The 24,922-nt window shown below is 34.4% G+C and overlaps 2 protein-coding genes across 6 annotated transcripts; both read left to right on the forward strand.

Annotated features, from left to right (window-relative positions):
* The first annotated feature begins 4,042 nt into the window (after window positions 1-4,042).
* On the forward strand, window positions 4,043-8,486 carry LOC110807342 (uncharacterized). 5 transcript variants are annotated; one of them, XM_022032461.2, is made up of 5 exons: window positions 4,043-4,195; window positions 5,062-5,322; window positions 6,116-6,267; window positions 7,076-7,236; window positions 7,844-8,486. In XM_022032461.2, exons 1-5 carry the CDS (start codon window positions 4,095-4,097, stop codon window positions 8,009-8,011), a joined length of 843 nt encoding a protein of 280 aa, XP_021888153.2. In that variant the 5' UTR covers window positions 4,043-4,094; the 3' UTR covers window positions 8,012-8,486. The 5 variants fall into 5 exon arrangements, with proteins under 5 accessions (XP_021888153.2, XP_088076890.1, XP_088076889.1 ...); XM_088220764.1 differs by having other exon boundaries at window positions 5,062-5,286; XM_088220763.1 differs by having other exon boundaries at window positions 4,044-4,195; window positions 7,100-7,236.
* Window positions 8,487-13,276: 4,790 nt separating this feature from the next.
* LOC110807327 (DUF1666 family protein (DUF1666)) lies at window positions 13,277-20,378 on the forward strand. Its single transcript, XM_088220767.1, has 5 exons — window positions 13,277-13,495; window positions 13,622-14,684; window positions 15,813-16,214; window positions 16,421-16,623; window positions 19,846-20,378. Exons 2-5 carry the CDS (start codon window positions 14,246-14,248, stop codon window positions 20,089-20,091), a joined length of 1,290 nt encoding a protein of 429 aa, XP_088076893.1. The 5' UTR covers window positions 13,277-13,495; window positions 13,622-14,245; the 3' UTR covers window positions 20,092-20,378.
* Window positions 20,379-24,922: the final 4,544 nt, after the last annotated feature.

The following is a 24,922-nucleotide window of genomic DNA, read 5'->3' on the forward strand; positions in this document are numbered from 1 at the left end:
TCGAGGTGCAGTGGCTCTACCGATCCTCCTTCGCTGTTGGAGTTTCTCCTTTGACTAACATGCACATAAAAGGACAGTGAAGATAATGGTTAGAAAATCGTGTGAAACAAAAACGATAAGGGGCTCATCAAAGGAGTTTTAGGATTTCGGCTGCGGTGACTCTGACGGGTTTTGTCTGTGGTTTTTGGCTCACCCACTTTTCATTTTGCTCCGATTTGGCCACAAGGAGACTCAAAATTGAATTCTGAGTGGGTAGGGAAGAATTTTACCTTTTTTGTCGGTCGGCGGTGGCTCTGGTGCAACAGCACCCGGGGGTCAGTCCCTTTCTCCAGCCACTGGTCCTTCTTCTCCAGTGAGGGCAGGTGCAACTACGATTAGGGTTCCCCTGCGACCCGATGTTTATATACTTATCCCGCGTCGATCTGGGTTGTCCATTCACGTCGACGTAAAGCGAGAAAAGTCGTCCGATTGTTGTTTGTTTAAGCCGATTGCATGAGAAAATATGAGTCGTTCATTGCGATTGATCTCATTCGTCTGATCGTGCCTAAGGAGGGAATACATCTGAGTCGTTCAGGCGTACAAGATTAAATCTAGGTCGTTGGATCACTAGGCATGCAAATCACTCACGCGGCCTCCCGCGTGGCATTGACGTAAGTGTGTTTTGCCATCCGACATACTTTGGTTCACCATGGCTGCTAACTGGACCGTCCCACGTAGCCAAATTTTTTATTTTTGTATTTTGGCCCCATGTTTCTAATTTTTCTTTCAAAAATACCCCCGAACCCAAAATTTCACCCATCTTCCCCAAAATTGCTTTCAATTTCATCTCTAACATATTTTTCTCAAATAATTTAATAAAATTAAATAAAATAATATTTTTTAATTATATATATTTTATAAATAAAAAAAATTATCTCATGCCAAAATTTTGAGCCCGGGTATTATATCATGTGCTTTAATTCATTAATTTTAATAGCTTTTTTGTTTATTAGTTTATCTACCCGTTTTGTCCCTATCTATGGGTTGGTTTGTAATAGATGTCTTGATCACGTCTCCTTTAGTTGTTAAGCTAATAATTTATACTGCATGTGTAATTATCGCTCTATTGTTCTGTAAATATGAAATGAGTTGGTTGTGTGTGATTGGTGACTGGTGGATGATGTGAACATTTATGCTAAAGGACTTACCGTGTATCATGAAAAATGGTGTACAAACCCGATACATAGGGCAAACTCTACCGTGAACATTACCTCAGTCGAATGGAGCTGGAAAATCCCATACTAGAAAGGGTTGAGAAGTATTGTTCACCCTCATACTAGACAAAGTATTGAGACGGTGGTACGTTTAGCGCCCATTACGGGACAGGGTATGGAGATGGTCGGTTAATCAATAAATTGGATATTGGGTTCATGTATAGGGGAAACCCCTATAGACTCCCAGAAGCACCAGTAGGTAGGTAAAAAAAGTAAAGTTGACGATTATTGTTTCTTGAAATGTATGATGAATTGTTATATTGATAATAATTTTCACAAGTCGAATTTGAAAACTTAAAATGTGAGTATGAAAACTTATGTTTTTACATTAAATGAATTTACTTAAAAAAGAAAATGGCTTCATTAGTTATTTCATTATTTTTACCAACTTTTGATTTTCTGTATCAGTGTTAAGTATTGACATTCTTACTGGACTAATGTAGCTCATCCCCCCCCCCCTATTTAACCATTTCAGATCAGGAAAACTAAGATCCAGATCCTGAACAGTAAGAAGGTTGCAACTAAAAGTTGCTTCCCGTATCCCATCAAAGTTGACCAGTGGAGATTGACTCTATAGGATTTTAGTTATATTTTTATTTCTGTTATATCAATTTTCTAAAAGGGACATTCCCGTAACCATATTAGACATTCAAATTTACGGTGCAATGAATATAAACTCTAAACTCTTAATTGCTTTCGCTATTATTTTATTAATTCAATATTTTCTTTTCTATTAAATATTGGGCATTGATAAAACCTTTCAGAAATTATAGATTGGCCCAGTTTTTGCGTATTTACTCATTTTAATTTTTTTTTAATTTACAGAAAACTCCTAAATTTTAATTTTTTCTTCATTTAGGTCCTTAATCCCCTCATTTATAATTTTTTGTTTTAATTTAATTATTAAATTTTATTCAGGTGTATTAATTGTCATAGTTTTTTAAAATTCTATTTATTTTGAATATTTCTATTCGCATGTGTTATAATTATTTATATTTTTAATGCTAATTTAAGTCTTAAATTTATCTTAGTTTTTTTTAACTATGCTATTTATATAATTTTATTTTCTTTATTTTTAAATTTAAATATATGTTAAGAAAATACAGTGACCGATTAAGACTTGAATTTATCGAGCTAGTGTAGTATAATTAATTTTTTCTTTGTTGATTCATTTATTTCCAAAAAAAAAAGATTTTTTTTTTTTTTGTTTTCAATTAGTAGAATTTACGTTAATCTAGTATAGACTAAATGACATCCCATATTAAAGATCATATTTTTATGATCAATTTCTATATGGCAATTTGAAAGTTTTGTTTTAAAAAAAAAAAAGCCAAGATCTTATAGTCAATTATAAGTGGCAACTCGAAATTTTAAAAAATAAAAAAGAATAAAGGTCTAATGGAATGAACTTGAAAAGAAAAACTAGTATTTATTTGCAAATTCATGAAAACATGTGAACTTACATTGGCTACTTATTCTGGTCATTGTTTCTTTCCACTTCTATACCATTATGGTGGTAGGCATAATTTTATGTTAGGTATAATACATTTCAAAATAAGGTTACAGATATTCTCATAAACAAAAAAATATTAATATTAATAAGATTGTAATAAAGTTTAAAAACAGTATTTTATAGTAATTTTAAAATATCAGAACTGTTTTGAAACCTAAAAATAAATTTAAAACTTTAACGAATTTTTAAGATTTAGAAACAATATGAGAAATTTTGAGATTCTTTGACTTCAAATTAGTCTTTTAAGGCTCTAATACAATTCCAACATTCCAATATCATTCTAGAACTATGTGTAAATATATCTTGTGATCACACAACTAAATTATTATCAAATAAGATTTTCTTTTTCATTTTTATATAACCTTCTTTTAATTGTAATTGTGAAAATGAATTCAATCAAAAAAAAAATTTATCTTCAATAGAAAAATTAGAATAAAAATTAAAGTGATACAATGATAATTCTTAAAGTAGTAAGAATATGTAGTACAATTCTTGTAAGTAATATAATAATAAAAAATAATAGTTAATGGGATTAAAAACTTTATGTTTAAAGTCTTCAAAGACACCTGTATTTTCATTAAAATTATAAATTTTATGTAAATAAAAATAAATTATTTAAATATTCATTTTCTAAACAATTATTTATATTATCATTAAAATTATAGCTTATAAATAAAACTAAATTATTTAAATATTTAAAATAAATTAGAGTTTAGTATCTTGTAGTTTGGAGTTTTTCAAATCCGATATATATTATTTATTTTTAATAATTTCAATATGTATGACTAAAAAATAATAAAATAATATAATAATCTTAATTAAAATACATTGCTTATTTAAATTTAAACATTGTTTAAATTATGATTAATAATGAACTTCCCACAAATAAAAAAATAAAATTATAATAAAACTTAAAATTAGAAAAAGAAAATAATATTGCAAAAATTTCGGAAAATTTTGTGTGTAGTAAATCTAATACAACTTCACATGTCAAATTTTTTTAAATATATATTTTTTTATATATTTCAACGGTTGATTGACTAATTTCAAATTACAAAATTGAAAATATTAAAAATATATCACATGTATTATATTCAAAATATTTATAATAAATAAATATCAAAATTCACTATAAATTTTCATAATAATTTAATAGTACAAATCATTATAAATGTTCATAACACTTGAAACTTACAATTAATTATATATTGTCATAATTTATTTAGTTATAATAAATATTATTATTTAATTGAGCTTAAACGTTACGTAAGGATGACGCAAAAATTAGTTTGAGTTTTTTATTTTTGTAGTAAAAAAACACGCCTCACATGATCGCATCAACGACATTCGCCATTGGATTTGGTAGCCACCGTTTCTTCTTCTTCTTCTTCTTCTTCTCGCATCGAATTCTCAGACAAAAGCTGAGCGGGTGCGTTTCCCCGATCTTTTCTTTATTCTCTCGAGCACAGAAATTTTAATCCAGTTTGTTTATCAAATTAGGCTTTCTTCTGTTGCATCAGATTCTTCAGGTATATAATTCAGTATCCATGTTTAACTCACTGAACATCTACTGCTGAGCTGAGCTATCAGTTCTTTTTTTTCCTTCTCTTTCATTTGTTTTCAGTAAAAAGCATTATAGTATTTGTGCGTATTGTGAAAATTAATGCGCTTTAATTTGAGTAAGATTCTCTGTTTTTTCCATTTTCACTTTTTTTAAAAAAAATTTGGTGTTCTTTTTGATGGACCTAAACATGGGTTTTCTTTAACGCAAATTCTTGAAAGAGTTTGACGAACAGAGGTTTGTATGTTATTTATAGGACCGTCTGTCTGATTTGTGGTATCTGGGAACTCTTTTATTTTGATGTTAGTTCTAAACCCATTTTTTCCTATCAAAATGAGATTTTAAGGTTGGTGTCTCAGACACTCTAAGGCTTAATTTTACTTCATATTGATGAACCAATTACTCCTTTCTCAAGGCAATTTTGATCTCTTCCTAAGGCTGTACACTGTCCTTGAACATTTTGCCTTTATTGCTTTGTTCACATGTAAAATCTGTCTACTCTTTTTTAAATGGGATGTCCCAGCTTGAATCAAGTTCCTGGAGACTGCTACTTTTTCTTTTCTTCATTCATGTACTATATGCGTGTGATTCATCTCATCTTTCTCTGCTCTTCAACTTCTCAGAAGTGTATTAATTTCTCATTCTTTTTCTTCTGCTGAAGTGACAAATGAATAATCATTCTAGCACTGTTATGTGGAGTTTTAGTTTCTAAATGTTTAGTACTTATTTTGCAGGACTGTAATGACAGATAATAGGGATGATGAGAACTCAACTTTAGTTGATAACTCATTTGGGAAGCTTCCAGATCATCTCCTAATTGAAATTTTTATTCGAGTTCCTGTTACAGACTGGGGAAGAATATCCTGTGTCAAAAAGCATTGGGCAAAAATGTTTGGGGGAGAATGCCTGTGGCAGGCTGCTATTAACAGGACATATCCTCTGGCTAGCCAAGTGAAAAGGTGGCCTGGACCCATCCCTTGTGGGTTGAGCAAAAAGTAATGTAGAATAAGTTGAATGTTAATGCTGTTTTTTCATTATTTTTTTCTTGGGGTCCATTTCCACTCTTCTTTCACTCAGCTTCTTGCCCTTGCTTCAGTAATTCCAGTCTTCAGAAATCATTAAGTAATTGTTAGTAGAATTTGTTCTGCAAGTTTAGTTTTTATGTCACAAAATTTTGAAGAGAGGCCAGACATACTGCTGATGGAGCATTAGTGCATTTTCAGCAACTTGGACATGCTTGATGCTATTGTAGTTTTGATCTTAACCAAAGCCATGTCAAGTCTTCATTTTAATTTCTTGACATCTTTGGGAAGTTTTGATTGCTCAAATAGAGCAATGGAACTTTATAAGGCCATGTGCTATTATGATGAAGGGCATTCTAGTATCTTTATAACTTAATTCGGATATATTAAGATTAACTGGCACATTTCTTATCCTTTTCAAAGCTGAAAGTTGGCTGTCTTTTCTCTTCCCAATAAATAAGTATTATCGTGACTTATTGGTGGATGATTGATTCAGATCAATAATTTATATTTTAGATTTCTTTAAAATTATTAGTTGCATTCATAATCTAGAAGTGCTGCCTTTATCATTAACATCCATTCTGAATGATGGCCTGTCTGCTACAATTACAATATCCATTCTTCTACGCAGAAATGCTCTTCTTTCTGGCTGTTTATGCTCTATCCACAGCCCACTGGCCCATTAGTTAATAGTTGTTCTATTTCCTTATAATACTATTTTCTTTTTGCATAGGGATATTCTAACCACCTCAACTTATGTCTGCAGGAGATATACAGCTTTACATGTCAATAAACACATCTTTGCTTTGGATAGCGATATAGACGAGATAGTTGGTCATGCATACCTATTTTTGAAAGAGCAACTTGAACTTTCAACTATGCCTCCTCCTTCTTCTATACTTCATGGATCCATGATTGGTATGGCACATATTTGTAGAGCCATGTTTTTTGTTCATGCTGGGAGCTTTAATAATGTTTTAGTTTGAATTATATGGAAAAATGTTTCTTCAGGCCGATATCCCTTTCCAATTTGGATTCTTTTTGGTTTATGCTTGTTCCTGCATCTTGGAAATGTGTCCTGTGGTCTTGTGTATTACAAGTCTGGACGCTTGTGCATCCTTTTGATAATGCCTTTACATGTTTTCCATTGTGCCAGTTCAATTATTAACAAGAAATGCCAATATCAACCACTATTTAATATGTTTACAGTAATAAATGTAGATGTGCTTATGCACTTCGGTAGTTACTTTATTTTCAGAGAATTGTAACTGAAGGTTTGAAGCATAGAAAATCTTCTTCTACTTGTCTTAATTTCATTCTTGGTGGTGCTACAATTTATAGAAAATAAAGTAACAAAATAACAACTTCCTAACAAATTTATGGGGAGAAGGAATTGCAGAAATGGTTATAACTATTCTGAAATTCTCTCCACTAGGCAAAACAGAAAAGAAACAAATTTATTTTCTTATGTTTTCAACAGTAACATGATAATTTATCCACAGAGTCAAATCTGTTTTTTAAATGTCTGCCTATTGTAACACATGCAAGTCAAATTCTGCAGAAGTAAAATGATTGTCAGGAGCAACTTCTCCTGAGAAATTTAGTCCAGTTTCTTTAGCTATTAACTTTTTTTGAGATAAATTTTATCTTTTAACTTTGGTAACTGCAAATTTGCTCTGCATGCTGCATGCAATAATTTTAGCAATCTTGTACTGGTTACGTTCAGCCAGTAGTTTTTATGATTTAGCAGATCAGTTTATTGCTTGTGGAAAATCAAGAGACGTGGCCCATGATCTTGCTTCGCAGATCTGGTTGGCTGTTATTGACAATTTAGACGAAAATGATAACGGATTTCTTGTACTGAAGCGCCTTGCACAGGAGGATGATGTAAGCTGCCGTCCTGAATGCTTCTTCCTTCCTTTCTTTGTTTCTTATTAACATATAAGTGAATCTTCAAATGCCTGCAAAAATTCATTTAGCTAGATATTTATGTCCTAAAAGCGAATTGCACGGAAATCAAACACTAGATTTACTTTGCATGAATAATTTAGTAATGATCAAGTGTAATCGTTCAATGCTATTAGTGGGGGTTCTCTTTCTCTTTTGTTGACTACTCTAATCTAGTTTATCAAAAGAAAAACTACTCTAATATATACCACTTCAAAGGACAGAGTTGTTGCAGTAGATCCCAAGATTGAGAGCTAAAAAGTTTCACCCCATGTCTTTAGGAGCTGCTTTCCTCTGTGTGAAGATAGAAAATAAAACACACACACACCAGCACTCCCATATCAATAGAAGGATAGGTTCTTATATCCGTAAGTTTGCATCCCAAGGGACTGTGGACCAGAAACATTCTTAGGCTCTGCATATTTATTTAAGACCGAGCAACATATAAACATATATATATATATGTGTAGGTACAGAGAGAGACAGAGAAGCTGCGTTCAGCCTTTCACTAATATTAATCTCTCTTATTGTTATGCATTTAATGCAGATTTTTCTGCCATTCCCATACTTGAAATCGGTTGAAGTTCAGTGGAAGGTGTTTGAAAGGCTCTTCACAGATTTTCGTGATTGCTTTAGTCATCCGGATTATTATGATATATTGGCATGTGCCAAGAACAAGTTCCAGCCAATACCATCTACATGGTTGGGTTACTAGTCTGCTTCAAATCTTTGTCTGGAGCCTTGCAAGGTTCTTGTATGTAATCACTGCTAGAAAGCTCTGGACTCCAGCCTAGCTAGATTGGCTGGTATCACCCCTGGATGAGGTTATACTGTACCTGATGGAACTGTATATGCTGTTAATAAGAACATTTCATAATACAGACAAAAATGATCCCTTGGCTGTGGCTGAACATGTAGGCTTTCTGAACTCTTCCCTCCCCTGCCATCTACATTTCTTAGAAGCCCGTTGAACATTTAAAAATAATATTATGTAAAGTTTGGATATATAATCATGGTTTCTATCCAGGTTCTGGGGAACCTCCTCGAAAGTCCATGGGAGAACCTGGGAGGTAGCATGGGACTTGTATAAACTGTTACTTTCACTAACCCTCTATTTTTCTTTTTCTTCTCAGGAGAATAACTTGAACCTGTATACGGATAAATACATCTAGAAAATACTAGTTTTGCCATTGTGCTCTGTTACTGGCTATGGTTTTCTTGCATTTCGAATTGCTTAAAGACAGTTAGCTGTAACCGTGAGTAGAAATGTTGATGTGGTCCTTTTTGGTTTGGACTAAACTCCAACCTTTACATTAAATTATGTGATAGAGCGCAACATGTATACTCTATAATTCATGCCTAGAAGTTCAAGGAGATCCAAACTTGAAAATAGTACTATAGCACATGAGACATGAAAGAATCTCCCAAGGTTAAATGCATTCTTATTGTTTTTAGTTACTCATACGAAAATGTATTCTTATCGTATTTTGTTTATTTAAATGTTATACTATGAAATTTTTTTATTTTTAAGTTAAATAAAAAATATATTTTAAAAATTATTATATCTTTTAATACACTGTAATATAGGTGCATAAAAAAAATTGTAAAAAATTTTATTCAAATTGTTGCATTAGAAGGTAATGCAATTTAATTGTTGAATGGCTTAGAAGATACTTGTTGAATGGCTGAAGTAATAAATGATACAATCCAAATACTGATAACTATCGAAAAAAGTAGCTATGCTCCGATAATTTTTAAGAATAGATAATGTTATAACTCTTGAACGCTTGCTATAAGTCTCTATAAAATGCAAATAAATAACTATAAAAAAAGATAATATAGTATTTATACTACCTATGTTTAATCTACCATTCAATTGAGAACATATTAGGTCTACTAGTATATAGAAAAATATATTTCTATATAAATTCTATTACAATATATAGAATTAAGTTTCACTTTCTAGGGATATTTACTAGTTAGACCACGCAAAACATGAGGCAATGAACTCCAATAACTCGTCTTTGTGCTAGATAAATCAAACACTAACTTACTATAAAAACAACATAATTAACATTTAATATTTTCCTATTATAATAAAAAAAATTAATTTCTATTGAAAAACAACTAAAGAATTATTTTTACCGAAAAGTAGCAATTGTCTACAATAATTCTTTTTAAAAAAATTAAAATGATAAGCAGGTAGATAATAGATATGTAGAAGATCTCGAGTTCATGACAACACAAAAATGATCCTAACAGTGATAGAAATAGAGAGTATGAACTTGTTATATGAAGCGACGATCACTAAATGTTCGACTGAAATGCAAGGAGTGTGGTGTTGGGGAGGATTAGTTTTCGTGTGTGAGATAATGTGTGATTAGGGGATGACATTTTTTATTCAAATTCACTTTGACTTGTTTGAACCAATTCAATAAAGTTTTTTCTTTCTTTTTGTTGAAACGAGTTTATGTCAAGTTAAAATTTGACATTCCAAAATTTGTAACGGTCCCGAAAATTAAAAAGAAAATGTATATAAAAATTATGAGTGCGGAAGCGAAATAAAAAATTTGATTAATATCCCTTACACAATAACTAAACATACTAACAATAGCAAAGAATAAGTTAATTAAAGGAAATACTAGAAATGAGATACTATAAAGAAAACTATAAGATCTCTAGGCATCTACTCGCCGTCTTCCTGCGGAATGGGCTCGGGAACGAAGTCCTCCTAATCTGAAATGGTTAAGTAAGGAATGAGCTACACTAGCCCAGTAAAGACGTCACACTATATTACTGTCACAGAAGTAAAAATTGGTAGAAAAAAAAAACGACCAATGGAGCACAATTTTTAACAAATTCATTTATCAATAATAAAACCTTTTACTATCCACTTACCTCGGTGAGATTTATGAAAACGACTCATAGAAACAATAACATCAAAGATATCATGAATTCATACACACTCTGTAACATAGCACATGTCATACTTTTATATTTTAATCATCAAACAACAATTATCCTCTTTTATCAACTTACCAGTATCCATGTGGATCCATAGGGGTTCCCGCTACACGTGAACCATTTACTTTAACAACTTAATTCCATGGTCGTCCCCATACCCCGTGTGATATGGGCACCAAAATAATAAACTTCAATATCCCGTTTGGTATGCGGGTGAAGCGGGTCGTCCCCATACCCCGTCCGGTATGAGCACTAAAACATTTAAAGTTTCCATACCCCGTCCGGTATGAGACAACGTTTTCGGTAGGGTTTCTTATAGACCCGATCCGTCCACCATCTCCCAAGATATTTAGTGAGACTGTCATCCTATCCAATTATCAATTCAATCTCATTCATATTTGTTCTAAGTCTCTGTTACCCAATTAAACATAAATATTTAAGCAAGCAACGTGCATTTAACAAGGCAAGCATACATTAAATTCACGAAATCAAGCAGCAGTGAAGTATACAGTGATTCATGTATTCGAAACCATAGAATAAATAAGTCAGATACCATAATGCTTTTAAAACTGTAAAATAAATAAAATAAGAACTGATAGAGAAACATCTCCGATTCGGGCTCCATTAGCAATCTTAATTAATTATACATCTCTATAAATTGCAAAAATACGATATTTCCATTTATTAGAACTTTAATCCCACGATAGAAAATAGGGTGAGCGATCCTTATTTGATTCAAAGTCTAAAACTGCTTTTTTTATTACGCCTACGGGCAGTCCCTAGATTTCCTGAATTTTTTTTTTTTTTCGGGAACTTAAACACACTCACGGTACCTACACATGTCTCCAAATAACTCAAAATTAGACCCAGGGCCTACTCGGCCAATTTCAGAATTTCGGCACGGCGGCTCCGCCATGCTCCGGCGATGGCGCTGCCGTACACAGCAGCGATCCACCTCGGGTTGGTTGTTTTCGGCCATTTCTGGCCGAATTTAGCCAAACTCGTACCAGTTCCTGCGAGAAAACACATGTAAGGCCCTCGGTGGGTCGAAAAAACACAGAAAACCGAGACTTACCGGCAGCGGGGCTCTCCGGTGCGGCGGCTCCTGCGGCTCGAGTCGCGATTTGGTGTTTTGCTCCTGTTAATCTGTAGAGGAAGGAACGGTGGTCACAATTGTGAAAAAATTACATCGAACAGGAATCAGGAAAGGCCTCATCGGAGGCAAAAATTGAGAAAAACCGCAGCGACGTTTTCCAGCCAATTGGCTGGTATTTTGGCTCCAATTTGGCCACAGGTGGGTTTAGAATCGAATTCCAAGTTAATGAGAGAATTTTTACCTCGTTTGGCGGCTGTAAAGTTCTCTGGTGCGGCGGCGGGTGCCAGCGGTCGGTTCCCCGGTGGCTGGGCTGTCTTCTCCGGCGAGGACTCTGGCGGCTAGGGTTGGGGTTTGGGTGTGGATGAGATTATTTATAACCTTCTGCTTTTAATATGAGCCGTCCAATCGCGATTAAATAGGAAATGAATTTGGGTCATTCATCGCGATGCAATCTGGGCCGTCCGTACGCGATTCAATCTGGACCGTCCGTACGCATGCAATCTGGGTCGTCCGTACGCGCTTTTGATCTGGGCCATCCGTGTGCGCGAGAACGGATCTCAGCCGTTCGATCGCGCGCACGCAGATAGCCCACGTGACTCCCTTCCGCGTGGCCTCCCGCGTCAGCGTCTCTGCCACGCGGTGTGTCCTGGTTGGGCAGGGCTGCTGACGTGGTACAATTTTTCTAAATTGCGTTTTGACCTCTGGTTTTCGATTTTCTTTTCAAAAATACTCACAGAACTTAAATTTTCATCATTTTTTCTCAAAATTGTTTTCAATTAAATTCCAAAAATAATTTTATCCCTTTTATTATTATTATTTTTATTTCTATTTAATTAAATTAAACTAAATTAAAACTATATATTATTACATAATAAATTATTATTTTTATATAAAAATTACAAAAAATTAAAATAAAATAAAATAATATTAATAAAAATAATAATAATTTGAGGTGTTACAAAATTTGTCTGAACTCAACCGGTATAAATATTTTTTAATTTTTATTATTAAAACTATATTATATTAATAAATATGTTTTAAATTTTTAAAAATTATATTTATATTAATGTAGTAAAATTGTTAGACTATATGTCTTACAAAGTTAAAATAATCTAAAAAAATTATAAAAAATTCAATTTCTCTCCAAATTTGGAACATTCTCAAAGTTACCTTTTATGTATGACAAGTAAATTAAGATTTAAATTTAATTATTTTTTAAATCTATGCTTTTATGGTATGTTTATTATTTATGAATATATGTAAACATTATATATCTACAAAATCATCAAAATATAAATAAAACAGTAGAAAATTAAAATAACATTTTAAAATTTTCTAACTTTATTTCATTGTCTTTATTGTTAATTACGTAATTTAATTTTATGAATAAAATAACTACAAATTTAAAAAAGCAAATCATATTTTCATATGCAAGAAAAAAAATCTAACTATTTTGTCTTCAACTTTTCTTATTTCACATTTATCTGGCCAAACATACCAATTAAAACGGTAATGTCAGTAAAGTAAAACGACAGTTAAAAAAAATCACCAATCAAAGGAATAATGATAGGGAGTTCGGAGTAATTTTGGAAAGTTTTGGAGGTTAGTTTGGTAATTTAAATACATAGCACAAATCAAAACAACTTTTTGGCGGGGGGTTTGGCTTTGTGCACTGAGACAAGAGCTTTCTTCTGACAATATTCTCTGTACGACACTCACTGTTTTCCTCGCTCTTCGTGCTCACAGATCTCTCTCCATTTTTATATATAATTTTTATTCAATAATTCTTTTTCTAGAAATAAATTACATAATAATAGAAAGATTAAATTAAATGGAGAGAGATCTGTTACTGTAATATGCTAATTACTTGGTGAGAGTGTTTAATGGTGGTAAAGTAATAATTATAAAACAAAATCAATATTAGTAAAATATTTAGTTGAAAATGAAGAAATTTTTAATGCTCGCATTTATTTTCTTTCCTCGTAATTGTTAATACATTACTGTTCTCTCCCTCCAACTCATCCACTCACTACTTTACTCCCTTTGCTTGCTCCTGTTTTTTTATTTTTAAAGTTTCTGGTTCTGTATTCTCTCCTCTCTAAATTTTTTTATGGAAGCTTGATCTCGTCGGATTTCTGGGTTCGTAAATGTTGTTTTGCTCTAAACTTTGTTGGGTTTTAAAGTTCTTTTCCTTATATTCATAAAGTTTTTGTCTTTTGGGATTCTTAATGATGCTTGTTTGTCTTTTTTTCTTTTTACATGTAGTGTCACAGGAAGATTTCATTCACTCTTAGCAGTGAAATGAGAGCGAAAATCTACAGGAGAGAGAGAGAGAGATTTGTGGTATTTGAGTGGTGTTGATTAGCAGTCAAAAAGTTCTTGATTTCATGTGTTTTTTTCTTTGGCTTTAGTGTAGTGGGTTTGTACTTTTGACAGCAAAATCATAGACAAGTTTGCAAAATTTTTAGTCGGTTTTTGATTTTATTTGCACTGGTGCTACTTACTCTCTTGTTCAACAGCAGGTGATCTTCTGAATGCATTGGCAAATTTTAGAGCTGTAAAGGAAATATGGAAGCGCATTGTGCTTGGGTTAAGTTTTTAAATAGGAAAGTACTATTCTTTTTTTGGGTAAGATTTTAGATTCTGAGGTGTTTTTGTGAGATTTTCAGGGTTTATCTGCATTGAACTAGGGTTTTTTACTTCTTGTTTTTTTTTCCTTTCACTTGGAGATCTCTCATGGGTTCCATTTGAGGCTTTGAGAAAACAAAAGTACACGAGTGTTTATTATTTTCTACGTACAGAAGTATTGCTACTTTTGTTTGAATCTGTGATCTGAAGTGAAGTTGTAAAAGGGATCTCATTTTCCGAGGAAGAGATCCTCCTTTGCTTATGGATTTCTTCAAAGTCAAAAGATTCAGAAAAGCTCACAAGAGGGACCCAGAAAAGGCTTTAGAAGATAAATCTGTGCCACAGCAAGAGCAACCAAAGAGTGAGAATGGCGGTGGAGATTTGGGTAAACAATCCCCTAAAACTGACCTTGCTGCCGAATTTGAGGATGATGATGATGATTTCATAACAAATGAGGTGAAGAGAAGGTTGAAAGAACTAAGAAAAAACAGCTTTATGGCATTGATTCCTGAGGAAGAGGAATTATTTGCAGAAGAGGATGAAGAAGGAGAGGAAGGGGGTGATACAAGCTCCAGTGAGTGGAGGGACGTTGAAGCTGAAGTTCAGCAATGGTGGGTTGGTTTTGATGCTGCATATGACAAGTACTGCGACCGCATGCTCTTCTTTGACCGGATGATCTCACAGCAACTCAAAGAAGATGGTAAACATTTCTGTCATGTTCTTTTTTTTCCTCAAATATTTTGACATCTTGGTGATAAATCTTTTGTTTCTTGTTTTCATACACAAACACACACACACACACGTAAATAAATGTATATATCAGAGAGAATCTATTTCATATATCAATTGTCTTTTGTTCTTTTCTTTTCTTGTACTCATTATTTATTTTGTAACTTTAGGCAACAGCATTTATTTATTCTGGACTAGAAAGCATTTTGCTAGATTCATGAGATCTACACACTTGCGATGACAGTGATGCCATTTAGCTAGTTTATATATTAAAAAATCCAAATTGTAGCTTCTAATCTGATTTATGAGTAGTTCTCTCGAAGCTATTTCTTAAGAACAATCTAAACTTCAGGCAACAGCATTTTTTAGGAAAGAAGCTTTGGTTTATTTGGTGCTTTAATCTTTAAATTGGATAACATACTCTCTGCAAATTTTTGTTGGATTTGTCTTTCAAGTCTAGCATGAAGATCTAGTGACGCATTGCATCTATATTTTATTTGACAAGCCTTTAGTCTTGCAGGGAATAGTACCTTGGAGGATTTACTGAGAACAGGCTAGCATAAATGTGATTAATCTCAATTTTATGTCTTCTCCTATAGAATAGTAGGATGCTATTGGAAAGCTGTTAGTCCCACTTTTTGCTTTGTATTCCTAGTTTTTCCGGAATTACCTTAGAAGCATCCGGTTGTCCTCGTAGATATTGTTAAATCTAGGGTCTCCGTGGCAACATATATGCAAGTGAAGTGACAACTGAATATGCGTCTCACAACTAAGATAATGTATTTGTGGTGAACTCATCGTGCTTGTATGTGTTTTCAAATAGAGTGCCCTGCCTTAACAACTAGAAGTTGCTTCTACTCTCTACTTAAGAATTTTGATGTTGGCCATCCTTATTGGCAAGTTTGCTATCATGGTTAGTGAACAGCAATGTATAACATTTATATAGCATATCTTCATAACAAAGGTTTTTGAATCATCCTATCTATCCAAATGCTGAGGTTTTGTCCTACCAAATAATTGGCTGCTGATAATGGATAGCAGATTAGACAAGATATTATTTGAAATATATTCTGTAACTAAAAGTTCCATTATGTTACAGGCACCCAAGTCCCCCCAACTCCATCACCAAGGTCTGCATCTAAGAAGCTTACATCTCCTTTTCGGTGCCTTTCTTTGAAGAGCATTGACGATGAAGAAGAAACTGAACATCTGCAGCAGCCACAGTGTGATCCATGTCAGGATCTTGAAGTAGCCTATGTGGCTCACATTTGCTTAACTTGGGAAGCACTTCATTGTCAATATGCTCAGCTGAACCAAGTAATCTTATGTCAACCTGAGAAGCCCACCTCTTACAGCCACACTGCCCAGCAGTTTCAACAATTTCAAGTTCTGTTACAGAGGTTTATTGAAAATGAACCTTTTGAGCAAGGTGTCCGACCTGAAATTTATGCTCGTGCAAGGAATCTTTTGCCTAAACTGCTGCAGGTTCCTAAGGTTCAAGGTAATACTTGTGGGTCTTCAATCATGTTTAGATTGTTCTAATCACAGAACTAGATTTAACTTGATCATGTCTATAGTTTCACTTTCTGTCCTGAACTGGCAACTTGGTTTACATTTCCTGATAACAGAATGGCTATTTTTAAAGAAGATTTCTTCGTTTGTTTAATATGCGTGTGTTATAAAGCAAACTGCTTTATTATCTTGCAGGTACAGTTGAAAAAGAGATGGTGGATGTGGAATCAGATTTGACAGTCCATGTCCCTGAACTTCTCAGGATAATTGAGAACTCCATTATTACTTTCTACATTTTTCTGAAAATGGATAAAAGAAAAGCAAATGGTGTTCTTAACTTGTTTGTGAGCCAGAATATGGCAACTCCTCTTCAGCAGGTTTTATCGTCTCTTGAAAAAGTAAGGGTTCTGCCATGCAGTATTTTGCTTCTATTATGACATAGCTCTATGTCCAATTGCTATTGAAGTCCACCATTTTAAGTGAATAAGAAAATCCTGAAACATGTCTTTCATGTCATTTTCTGATTATCTTTGTATATATAAAATCTATGGATGAATTACTTAGGGAAGTTGGTTTCATTTAGTAAATCAGTACACAGACAAGAGAGTCTATTTGTTCTAGGACTCTTCATAAATAAGTACATACCATCCCCCTCAAGCTGTGGGGGGAAGCATTCATGGATTGGACCAAAATAACTGAAAAGGTCTAGCTGTTAGGACCTTTGGTATATATGAGAGTGTTTGAGATTGTTTATTTGCTACGTGTAAGCAATTTTAAGCATCTTGTTGACGTTTGCATATGGTAACATAAAAAAGGATGCTAATTAGTTTCTTAATTTTAAAGATAGAAAACAAAAACAATATTCCTATTCTTCTAGGTTCATATTTCTTTTGGCTAACGAATTGATTTACTCTCTTGATATCATCTTAAAATTGAGAATATATAGAAAAATAATACATCATAAAAATATTTGTAATTAATAATATTTATTAATTTTTTCATAAAAAATAACTGCTTATTTTTGTGAATGAGCACTTCATCCAAATTTGTGACTGTTTATTTCTCATGAGAGGATTTACCTTTACGTAATTTTAAACACCTTACTATTTTAAATACATTTCTTTTAGAAATCTAAAGCATCGTAATATCTGCAAACTGTTCTTGATTAGGAATTTAGTGAACCTTTAATTTACTAGCAAGGACAGTTTCTCTGATGAAGTGTAAATGTCAAACTCATGTTTGGAACAAGCATGCAGGATTAGATTGGACACCATGTAAGTAGTACTGATGTTGCACCAAGGAACAGGTGGCTTTGATGAGGTAAACCGAAACTCTGCTAATGACTTTTTAGTCTAACAAAAGGTCTGCGATGACAGAGGCAATATGCAGTATTCTGCCTCTGCATTAGAAGAGACACTATAGTAGTAGGTTGTTTGTTGGTTTGCCTAGAAGTTAAGTTCGGACAAAGGAAAATGCAATGGTCTACAGTGATCAATGGGTATCTGGGAAACCTGCCTAATCTGCATCTGAAAATCCAATTACCTGAAATGATGAGTTTGAGTAAATTTGAACCATAATCAACCTGTCCTAAATGTAATGAAGATTGAGTTAGATAGCTTGGAAATGATTGTCCCAGGATCATGCATAAACTGACATACTTGATTCACCGAAACCCATATTAGGTCCATTCAAAGTGAGTTACTAGAGAGCACCAACTAGGCTCTGATGAAAAATAAGATCAAGCAAAAGGGAGACTATTTCCTTGTGACAGTTTGGACAAAGCTAATAAAGGGCGGAAAGTGCCTTGAATTCTCTACGCAACCATACTGTAACAACTCCAAAGAAGACTTTTATGATCTAGAAGCAAGCCTTTGATACCGCAAGATTTTGATGTTCAGAAAATTTCCTGGAGATATAGGGCAGAATGAATGTCAATAAATGAAGGCAGTGGTCTGCAGAAACTTAAGCCAGTGATTACATTGTTTTTAACCGATGATTAATCCTTTAAGAAGTTATAGAATAAGATCTTCTAAGTATAGATCGTGATCTATGGAGATAAAAGAATGATGGGATCTTTAGATTTTGCGGATAGGCATCTATAGTGAGGTCATTTCCTGGATATCATAGAATTTGAATTTAAGATGTAAGAGGTGGCACGCATGGGCTTGACAGAAGAGTTGGCTTGATTGAAGGGTTGTCCAATCTCCTTTCATGATTGTTTGGCAGTAAGGTTATGGATACGTTTGATTAGGCTGGGAAGAATACCTAAGGATACAGTTTCTTGGACAGGATAAGATGAGTGAATCAACCTGCTTCTAAATTAGAGCTTCCATGTTAGGCTGGGGCCTAAGGCATCATCAGTGAGTATTTTGAGAGGAAGAAAAGAATCCGAACTATCAAGACAATCAAGGACTCCATAACTTTTGAGGACATGTAAAAATAGAGATTTCTAGGTGATTTGTGAAGGGTTTCACTGGCATAATTCTTTATGTTGGAGACTCCAAAAGAAGGTTGTGAATTTTTTGAACAAGCAAAAGACGTGGATGAAGTAGAGATCAGACAAGTAGAGGATTTGGTTGCTGAGCTCATTTTAAGAAGAGAACTGGGGCAGCTCCAATGGACTCTTTTTGACAAACTGCACAAAGAAGGCCATATGCATTGGAGATTGTTTCAGTCTTCTAGATATTGTAAATTATTGAATGTATTTTGGTCTCATTAATCAGTAGGTAACGAACTATCAACCAGAAAATATAATTATGGGACATACATTGATGGTACAAAGATTATTGTCATAAGCATTTTGTATGTCATTGTTTTAGTGCTATGTTGCTTGCAGATAGAAATTCATTATAGGCATTGCAGCGTTTTAAGTATCGTAAGTGATGTATTTTGGTCTCTTCAGTTTTGCTGATAATTTATTAAAAGATAGATGCTTTATACATTGTTTGGATTGAGAGAAGCAGGAGGAAGGAAAAGAAAGGAAGGGATGCTCATCTTTCTTTTCCTTGTTTGGATAAAAAATTATTATTATTTAAGGAAACGGAGGAATTGTGAGCATATCTCTCCTTTTCCCCTTTAAAACTCTAATTTTCTATTCCTCCAAATTGCAGGAAAATGAAGGAAAAGGAAAGGGATTAAAATTTTAAGGGGAACCTTCTATACTAACCTTATTACCTAACTAAAGAAAATCGTTAATTATTTTCTCATAGCTAATCATTTTCTTTATAGAGCTCATCCAAATAAGATGCTGCAACTGTTGTTTCTTTTCCTTTACTTTTTAATGTTTGATTGTCCAAATAAGGTAAGACATTTCTTTTCATTTTTTCCGTTCCTTTGAAAATCATTATTTTCCTTTCCATTCCTCTCTATTCTTCTACTAATGTTTACCCAGAGATAGTGTTAGAATTCTGCATTATAAGATTAACCTATTCAAAAACCTGTTTTATTTCCGGACATTATGCTAATCAAATTTCAAGTTATTTGCTGCAAATGCACCATTGTCTCTTATTTCATAAAATATTGTTTTTGCCCTGGTTGACATGGATGCTTTTCCTCATGGGATTTCTTTATGTGAATCTCACCTTCAGAGTTTTGTGAACATTTGCTCTTTCGATTTGCAGAAACGGACGAAATTAAAAGAACACCAAAGAAGGACAAAAGGATGGAAAAAGAAATCATGGCCGCAAGCCCATGAGGACATTACGCTATTTTTTGGCCTCATAGATGTCAAAGTTGTGTCAAGGGTTCTGAGAGTGGTGAGGATCAGTAAAGAGCAACTGTTTTGGTGTGAAGAAAAGATAAAAAAGCTTGATCTTGCCAATGGAAAGTTGCAGAGGGACTTCTCGCCTACTCTTTTCCCTTGTTGATATCTGTAAGAAACGATGAACAAAATTCAGTTTACTTAGCTGCAAGAAGATGCACCTTCTGGTCTTTATACTCGATCAATTTTGTAATGGATGGTATAAACACTGATCATATATCTTGTTCATCAGCTTTGGTAGATAGCAGTGCATAGTTTGAAGTTGTTGTGGTGCTATTTACACCATTTCCTACCACCTTTGACATTAAACTAGCTGCTAATTTCAGTTGTTGGAAAGTACTTGAATGTCAGTGTTTATACCATCATACAGAATTGGTTTGTTTTTTCCTTTTACTTCATCTGAGGCTGTTGGGTGAAAAGAACAGGAGATTTTTGCATCCTTCCGACAAACCTACCAACATATATATATATATATATACACGCTGATATTTTGAAATCTTCTTCTTCCAGTGTTGCAAGATGTATACATATGCTAAGTAATTGGGTAATTTGTTAACCTTTCATCTCGGAGACCAATTTAGTTTACTTTTCTTCCCAGTCAATCTTAACGGAATCCATTGAGTTTCGGTCAGCTGCTCTTTTCTTTTTAACTCTCTTAAATCTCATTCCAACTTTTATTAGAGCAGTTCAAATCAAACTGGTTAGGAAGATTAGTTTGGTTGAACTGAAAACCAGTTTTTTTAATTCATATATTATAATAACATATTTTATGTAAATCTAATTATTAAATTTAGGATATATTATAATTACATTATAAATGTAAAAATTAAATATTTATTAAGCAAAATTTAATATTGATCTTTTTAATATAATTAAAAATTTATTAATTATATATATATATATATATATAGTATGATGGATTAAGTTACATATGGAGTAATTAAATTATTAGATCTATATCCACTATATACCCATTTCAGATTTATAACTTTCTATATTTATTTGTCTTATATTCTACCAATTATCGTTGTTTATATCTCTCTTGCAATTTTAGCTCTCTTCCAATAATGAACATAGTAGTTCATCAATTTATGCATATGTACATAAACTCATACATTTAATTTAATGACATAAGTAGCATATATACTTAAAAAGCATAATAATAAATTAGTGCATGTATCTATAGATTTAGTGCATACATTTAGATTTTTTTTTTTTCCCTTAGAAAGAATGCTTGTTTGTGAAGTATTACAAATCTCTTTTTGGATTCTCTATTTTTGGTAAATTATCTAAAATTTAGAATATTATTTATTGAAAAAAAAAACCATGCATCTCTCTACCCAATGAAATGTTTGATCATGAAGCGTGTTAAAATCTTTCTCCCCTTATATGAATTATATAATTAATTACATTTGTTTTAATTATGATAAAATTTTCAATTAAATAGTTAATATAATTTTAAATTTTAAAAATTTTATTTTAACTATGTAATTAACCAAAAATATAATACATATTCTTCATATTCTTTTTCTAGTCACTCAATTAATCTAATTTTGATGTAAATAGATATTATAATTAAAATACTTGTGATACAAGTGTAGGGATTTCAAAATAAATTAAATCTGAATCTATATAACCTTATTCATATCGAATCCTTGAGATAAAATCTAAATAAAAAAAAGTGTACCTGAATTTATAGTAGAAAAAATCTGCACGTCTTGCAGTAAATTTTTTAAATTAATACATGATCATTTAGAGTTCTCACACACTCTCTATTTGTAGTGACAAAATAACAAAATAGAAAAAAAACTTACGTATGATTTGAGAATCATAACCATCTATTTATATCCTTAAATTTTTATTATTTTTAATTTGACTCATTATAAAATTAAAAATGATGTTTTTTTTTTGTCTCTGCACACTACTTATGTAACACACGAAACTTTTTATTTTATCATTATTGGAATTTTATTTGATTTTATTTTATTTTAATAATTAATTTACAAGGTTTTAATTTAATTTAATAGAAATAAAAATAATAATAATGATAAAATGGGGTAAAATTATTTTTGGGATTTAATTGAAAATGATTTTGGAAAAAATAGATGAAAATTTGGATTCTGGGGGTGTTTTTGGGAGGTTAAAACGTAATTTAGAAAAATTACGCCACGTCAGTAGCCCCGGCCAACCAGGACACGCTGCGTGGCAGGGACGCTGATGCGGGAAGCCACGCGGGACGGAGCCACGTGGGCGATCCGCGTGCGCGCGATCGGACGGCTGAGATCCGTTCCCGCGCGCATGGAAGGCCCAGATCAAACGCACGCACGGACGGCCCAAATCACATCGCAATGGACGGCCTAGATTTATTTCCAATTTAATCGTGATCGGACGGCCTAGATTCAATCGTGATGGACGACTCAGATTAAAAGGGAAATGTTATAAATAATCTCATCCACACCCAACCCCAAACCCTCGCCGGAGAAAACAACTCAACCACCAGAGGAATTGTAGCGCCCGGGGAAATTGAAAAAAAAAAAAACGTGCATGCCACGTCAGCAGACCCAGTCAGCAGACCCAGTCAGCAGTCCTGGCCAACCAGGACCTGCCACGTGGCAAAACCACGTCGACCGGGGACGGGCCACGTTGGCAATCCGCGTACGCGCGATCGGACGGCCCAGATTAAATCAAAATGGACGGCTGAGATCAAAAGGCAAAAATGGTATAAATAAGACCCCCACACCAGACCCCAAACCCTAGCCGCCTGCCCTCGCCGGAGAAGACGACCCAGAAGCCGGCCGCCGCCACCCGCCGCCGCACCGGAGGGATTTTCGACCGCCGATCGAGGTAAATTTCATACCCCCGACTCGTTTTTCCACGCTGATTTCCATAGTGGCCAAATCGGAGCCAAAATCCCGGCCAAACGGCCGGAAAACACGGCCGAAAGCCAGCGGCGCCGCCGTGCCCCTCCTCGGTTTTTGCCTCCGATGAGGCCCTTCCCGGCCTCCGTTTAATGCAATTTTTATATCACCGTGATCACCATTCTTTTCTCTACAGGTTGATCAGAGCCGAATCACCAAAACACGAACTTCACCGGAGAGCCACCGAACCCGAGAGCACCGCTGCCGGTAAGCTTCGGTTTTCCGTAAATTTTTGGCCCCCCGAGGGCCGTAGGGTTGTTTTATCGCAGGAACCAATGCGAGTGTGGCCGAATTCGGCCGCAAACGGCCGAAAACGGCCAACCTGAGGTGAACCGCTGCCGTGCCGGAGTTGTGATATTGGCCGAAAGGGGCCCTGGGCCTAATTTGGGATTTTTGGAACACGTGCAGGTACCAGTAGTGCGTTTCAGTTCCCGGGAAAAAAATTCAGGGAAAATTAGGGACAGCCTGCAAGCGCACTGTGAAGCCGTATTCGGACCCCGAAATGAGTAAGGACCCCTCACCCTATTTTCTATCACGGTTTTAAAGTTCAATAAATGATAAAACGGTATTTCATGAATCAACGAGTGTGTGAAACTGTTTAAGGTCGCTAATGGAGCCCGAGTCTAGTGTGTTTGTCGGTTAACTGTTATTTGGTCTGTTTTACAGTTTTAAATGCAGCATGAGGTTCGATGTTTTCATTTTATGGTTTCATGTGCATATTTTACTGTTTTATTGATTATGGATTGAATGACCGGAATATTGATGCTGTATGTTGTCTGTTTGACATAAATTATCGTTTTGCTTGTTTGTATGTGATTGATAATGCTGACTGAGGGAAAAGGAGAATGAAAGATTATGTAAATGGAAATTGTATAATGTGGTCAGCCTGACTAGATATCCTGGGAGATGGTGGACGGACCGGGTCCGTAGGGAACCCTACCGGGATTGTGGTCTCCCATACCGGACGGGGTATGGAGATCTTATGTGTTTTGGCGCCCATACTGGACGGGGTATGGGGACGACCCGTTTCACCCTCATACCGGATGGGGTAATGAGGTCTATGGTTTGGCGCCCATACCGGACGGGATATGGGGACGACCCTGGAATATGATTTCAAGTGTTAAGGGTTAACGGGTAGCGGGACCCCTATGGATCTCCATGGATACTAGTGGGCTGGTAAATGAGGAAAATATGTTGTGTAACGATTGAATTACGAAAAGCTTGATAGGTATTATGTTATACAGTTTATATATATGGTTTCATGATGATGATGATGTTATTGCTTTCGTATATTATTTTATGAATTTCACCGAGGTAAGTAAATGGTAAAGGTTTTATTATTAATAAAAGAATTTGTTGTAAATTATGCTCCATTGGTTTTTTTGTGTTTCTACTCACCTTTACCTCCGTGACGGTGAGATATCGTGATGTCTTTACTGGGCTAGTGTAGCTCATTCCTTATTTAATCATTTCATATCAAGAGGACATCGTTCCCGAGCCGGTTCTGCAGGAGGACGACGAAGGGGACGCCTAAAGACTCCATAGTCATATTCGTAGCTTTTACTTTCAAGTTTCTCCTTTAGGTAGTTTGATCTTTTATATTTTGTGAGCACGTTTTTGGTTTTAGTGTAAGGGATGTTATTCAAATTTTGACTTCGCTTCCGCATTTGATATTTTTAATATACATTTCATTATGAATTTCCGGGGCTGTTACAGGAACCAACCACCGCCACCCGCCGTCTTCCGCCGCTGCACCGGAGCACCTTTCGGCCGCCAAACGAAGTAAAATTTCTCCCCTTGGCTCATTTTTTGATGCTAAACCTCCCTGTGGCCAAATCAGAGCCAAACTATCAGCCAATTGGCCAGAAAACACTGTCGAAGTCCAGCGGCGCCGTCGCAAGTTTCTTCAGTTTTTGCCTCCGATGAGGCCTTTTCTGGTTCCCGTTCGATGTAATTTTTACACTATTGTGACCACCGTCCTTTTCTCTACAGGTTGACCGGAGCAAAACACCAAATCGC

The sequence above is a fragment of the Carica papaya genome, chromosome 5, assembly GCF_054855325.1.
Source record: "Carica papaya isolate Zhongbai chromosome 5, ASM5485532v1, whole genome shotgun sequence".
NCBI lineage: Eukaryota > Viridiplantae > Streptophyta > Magnoliopsida > Brassicales > Caricaceae > Carica > Carica papaya.

Excerpts from the sequence above, each read along its gene's own strand:
- LOC110807342 (XM_022032461.2), top strand. The coding sequence starts at position 4,095 with ATGATCGCATCAACGACATTCGCCATTGGATTTGGTAGCCACCGTTTC. Across the intron at positions 4,196-5,061 it reads CTCAGACAAAAGCTGAGCGG|GACTGTAATGACAGATAATA; the intron begins GTGCGTTTCCCC and ends CTTATTTTGCAG. Across the intron at positions 6,268-7,075 it reads ACTTCATGGATCCATGATTG|CCAGTAGTTTTTATGATTTA; the intron begins GTATGGCACATA and ends GGTTACGTTCAG.
- LOC110807327 (XM_088220767.1), top strand. The coding sequence starts at position 14,246 with ATGGATTTCTTCAAAGTCAAAAGATTCAGAAAAGCTCACAAGAGGGAC. Across the intron at positions 14,685-15,812 it reads ACAGCAACTCAAAGAAGATG|GCACCCAAGTCCCCCCAACT; the intron begins GTAAACATTTCT and ends ATTATGTTACAG. Across the intron at positions 16,624-19,845 it reads TTTTATCGTCTCTTGAAAAA|AAACGGACGAAATTAAAAGA; the intron begins GTAAGGGTTCTG and ends TTCGATTTGCAG.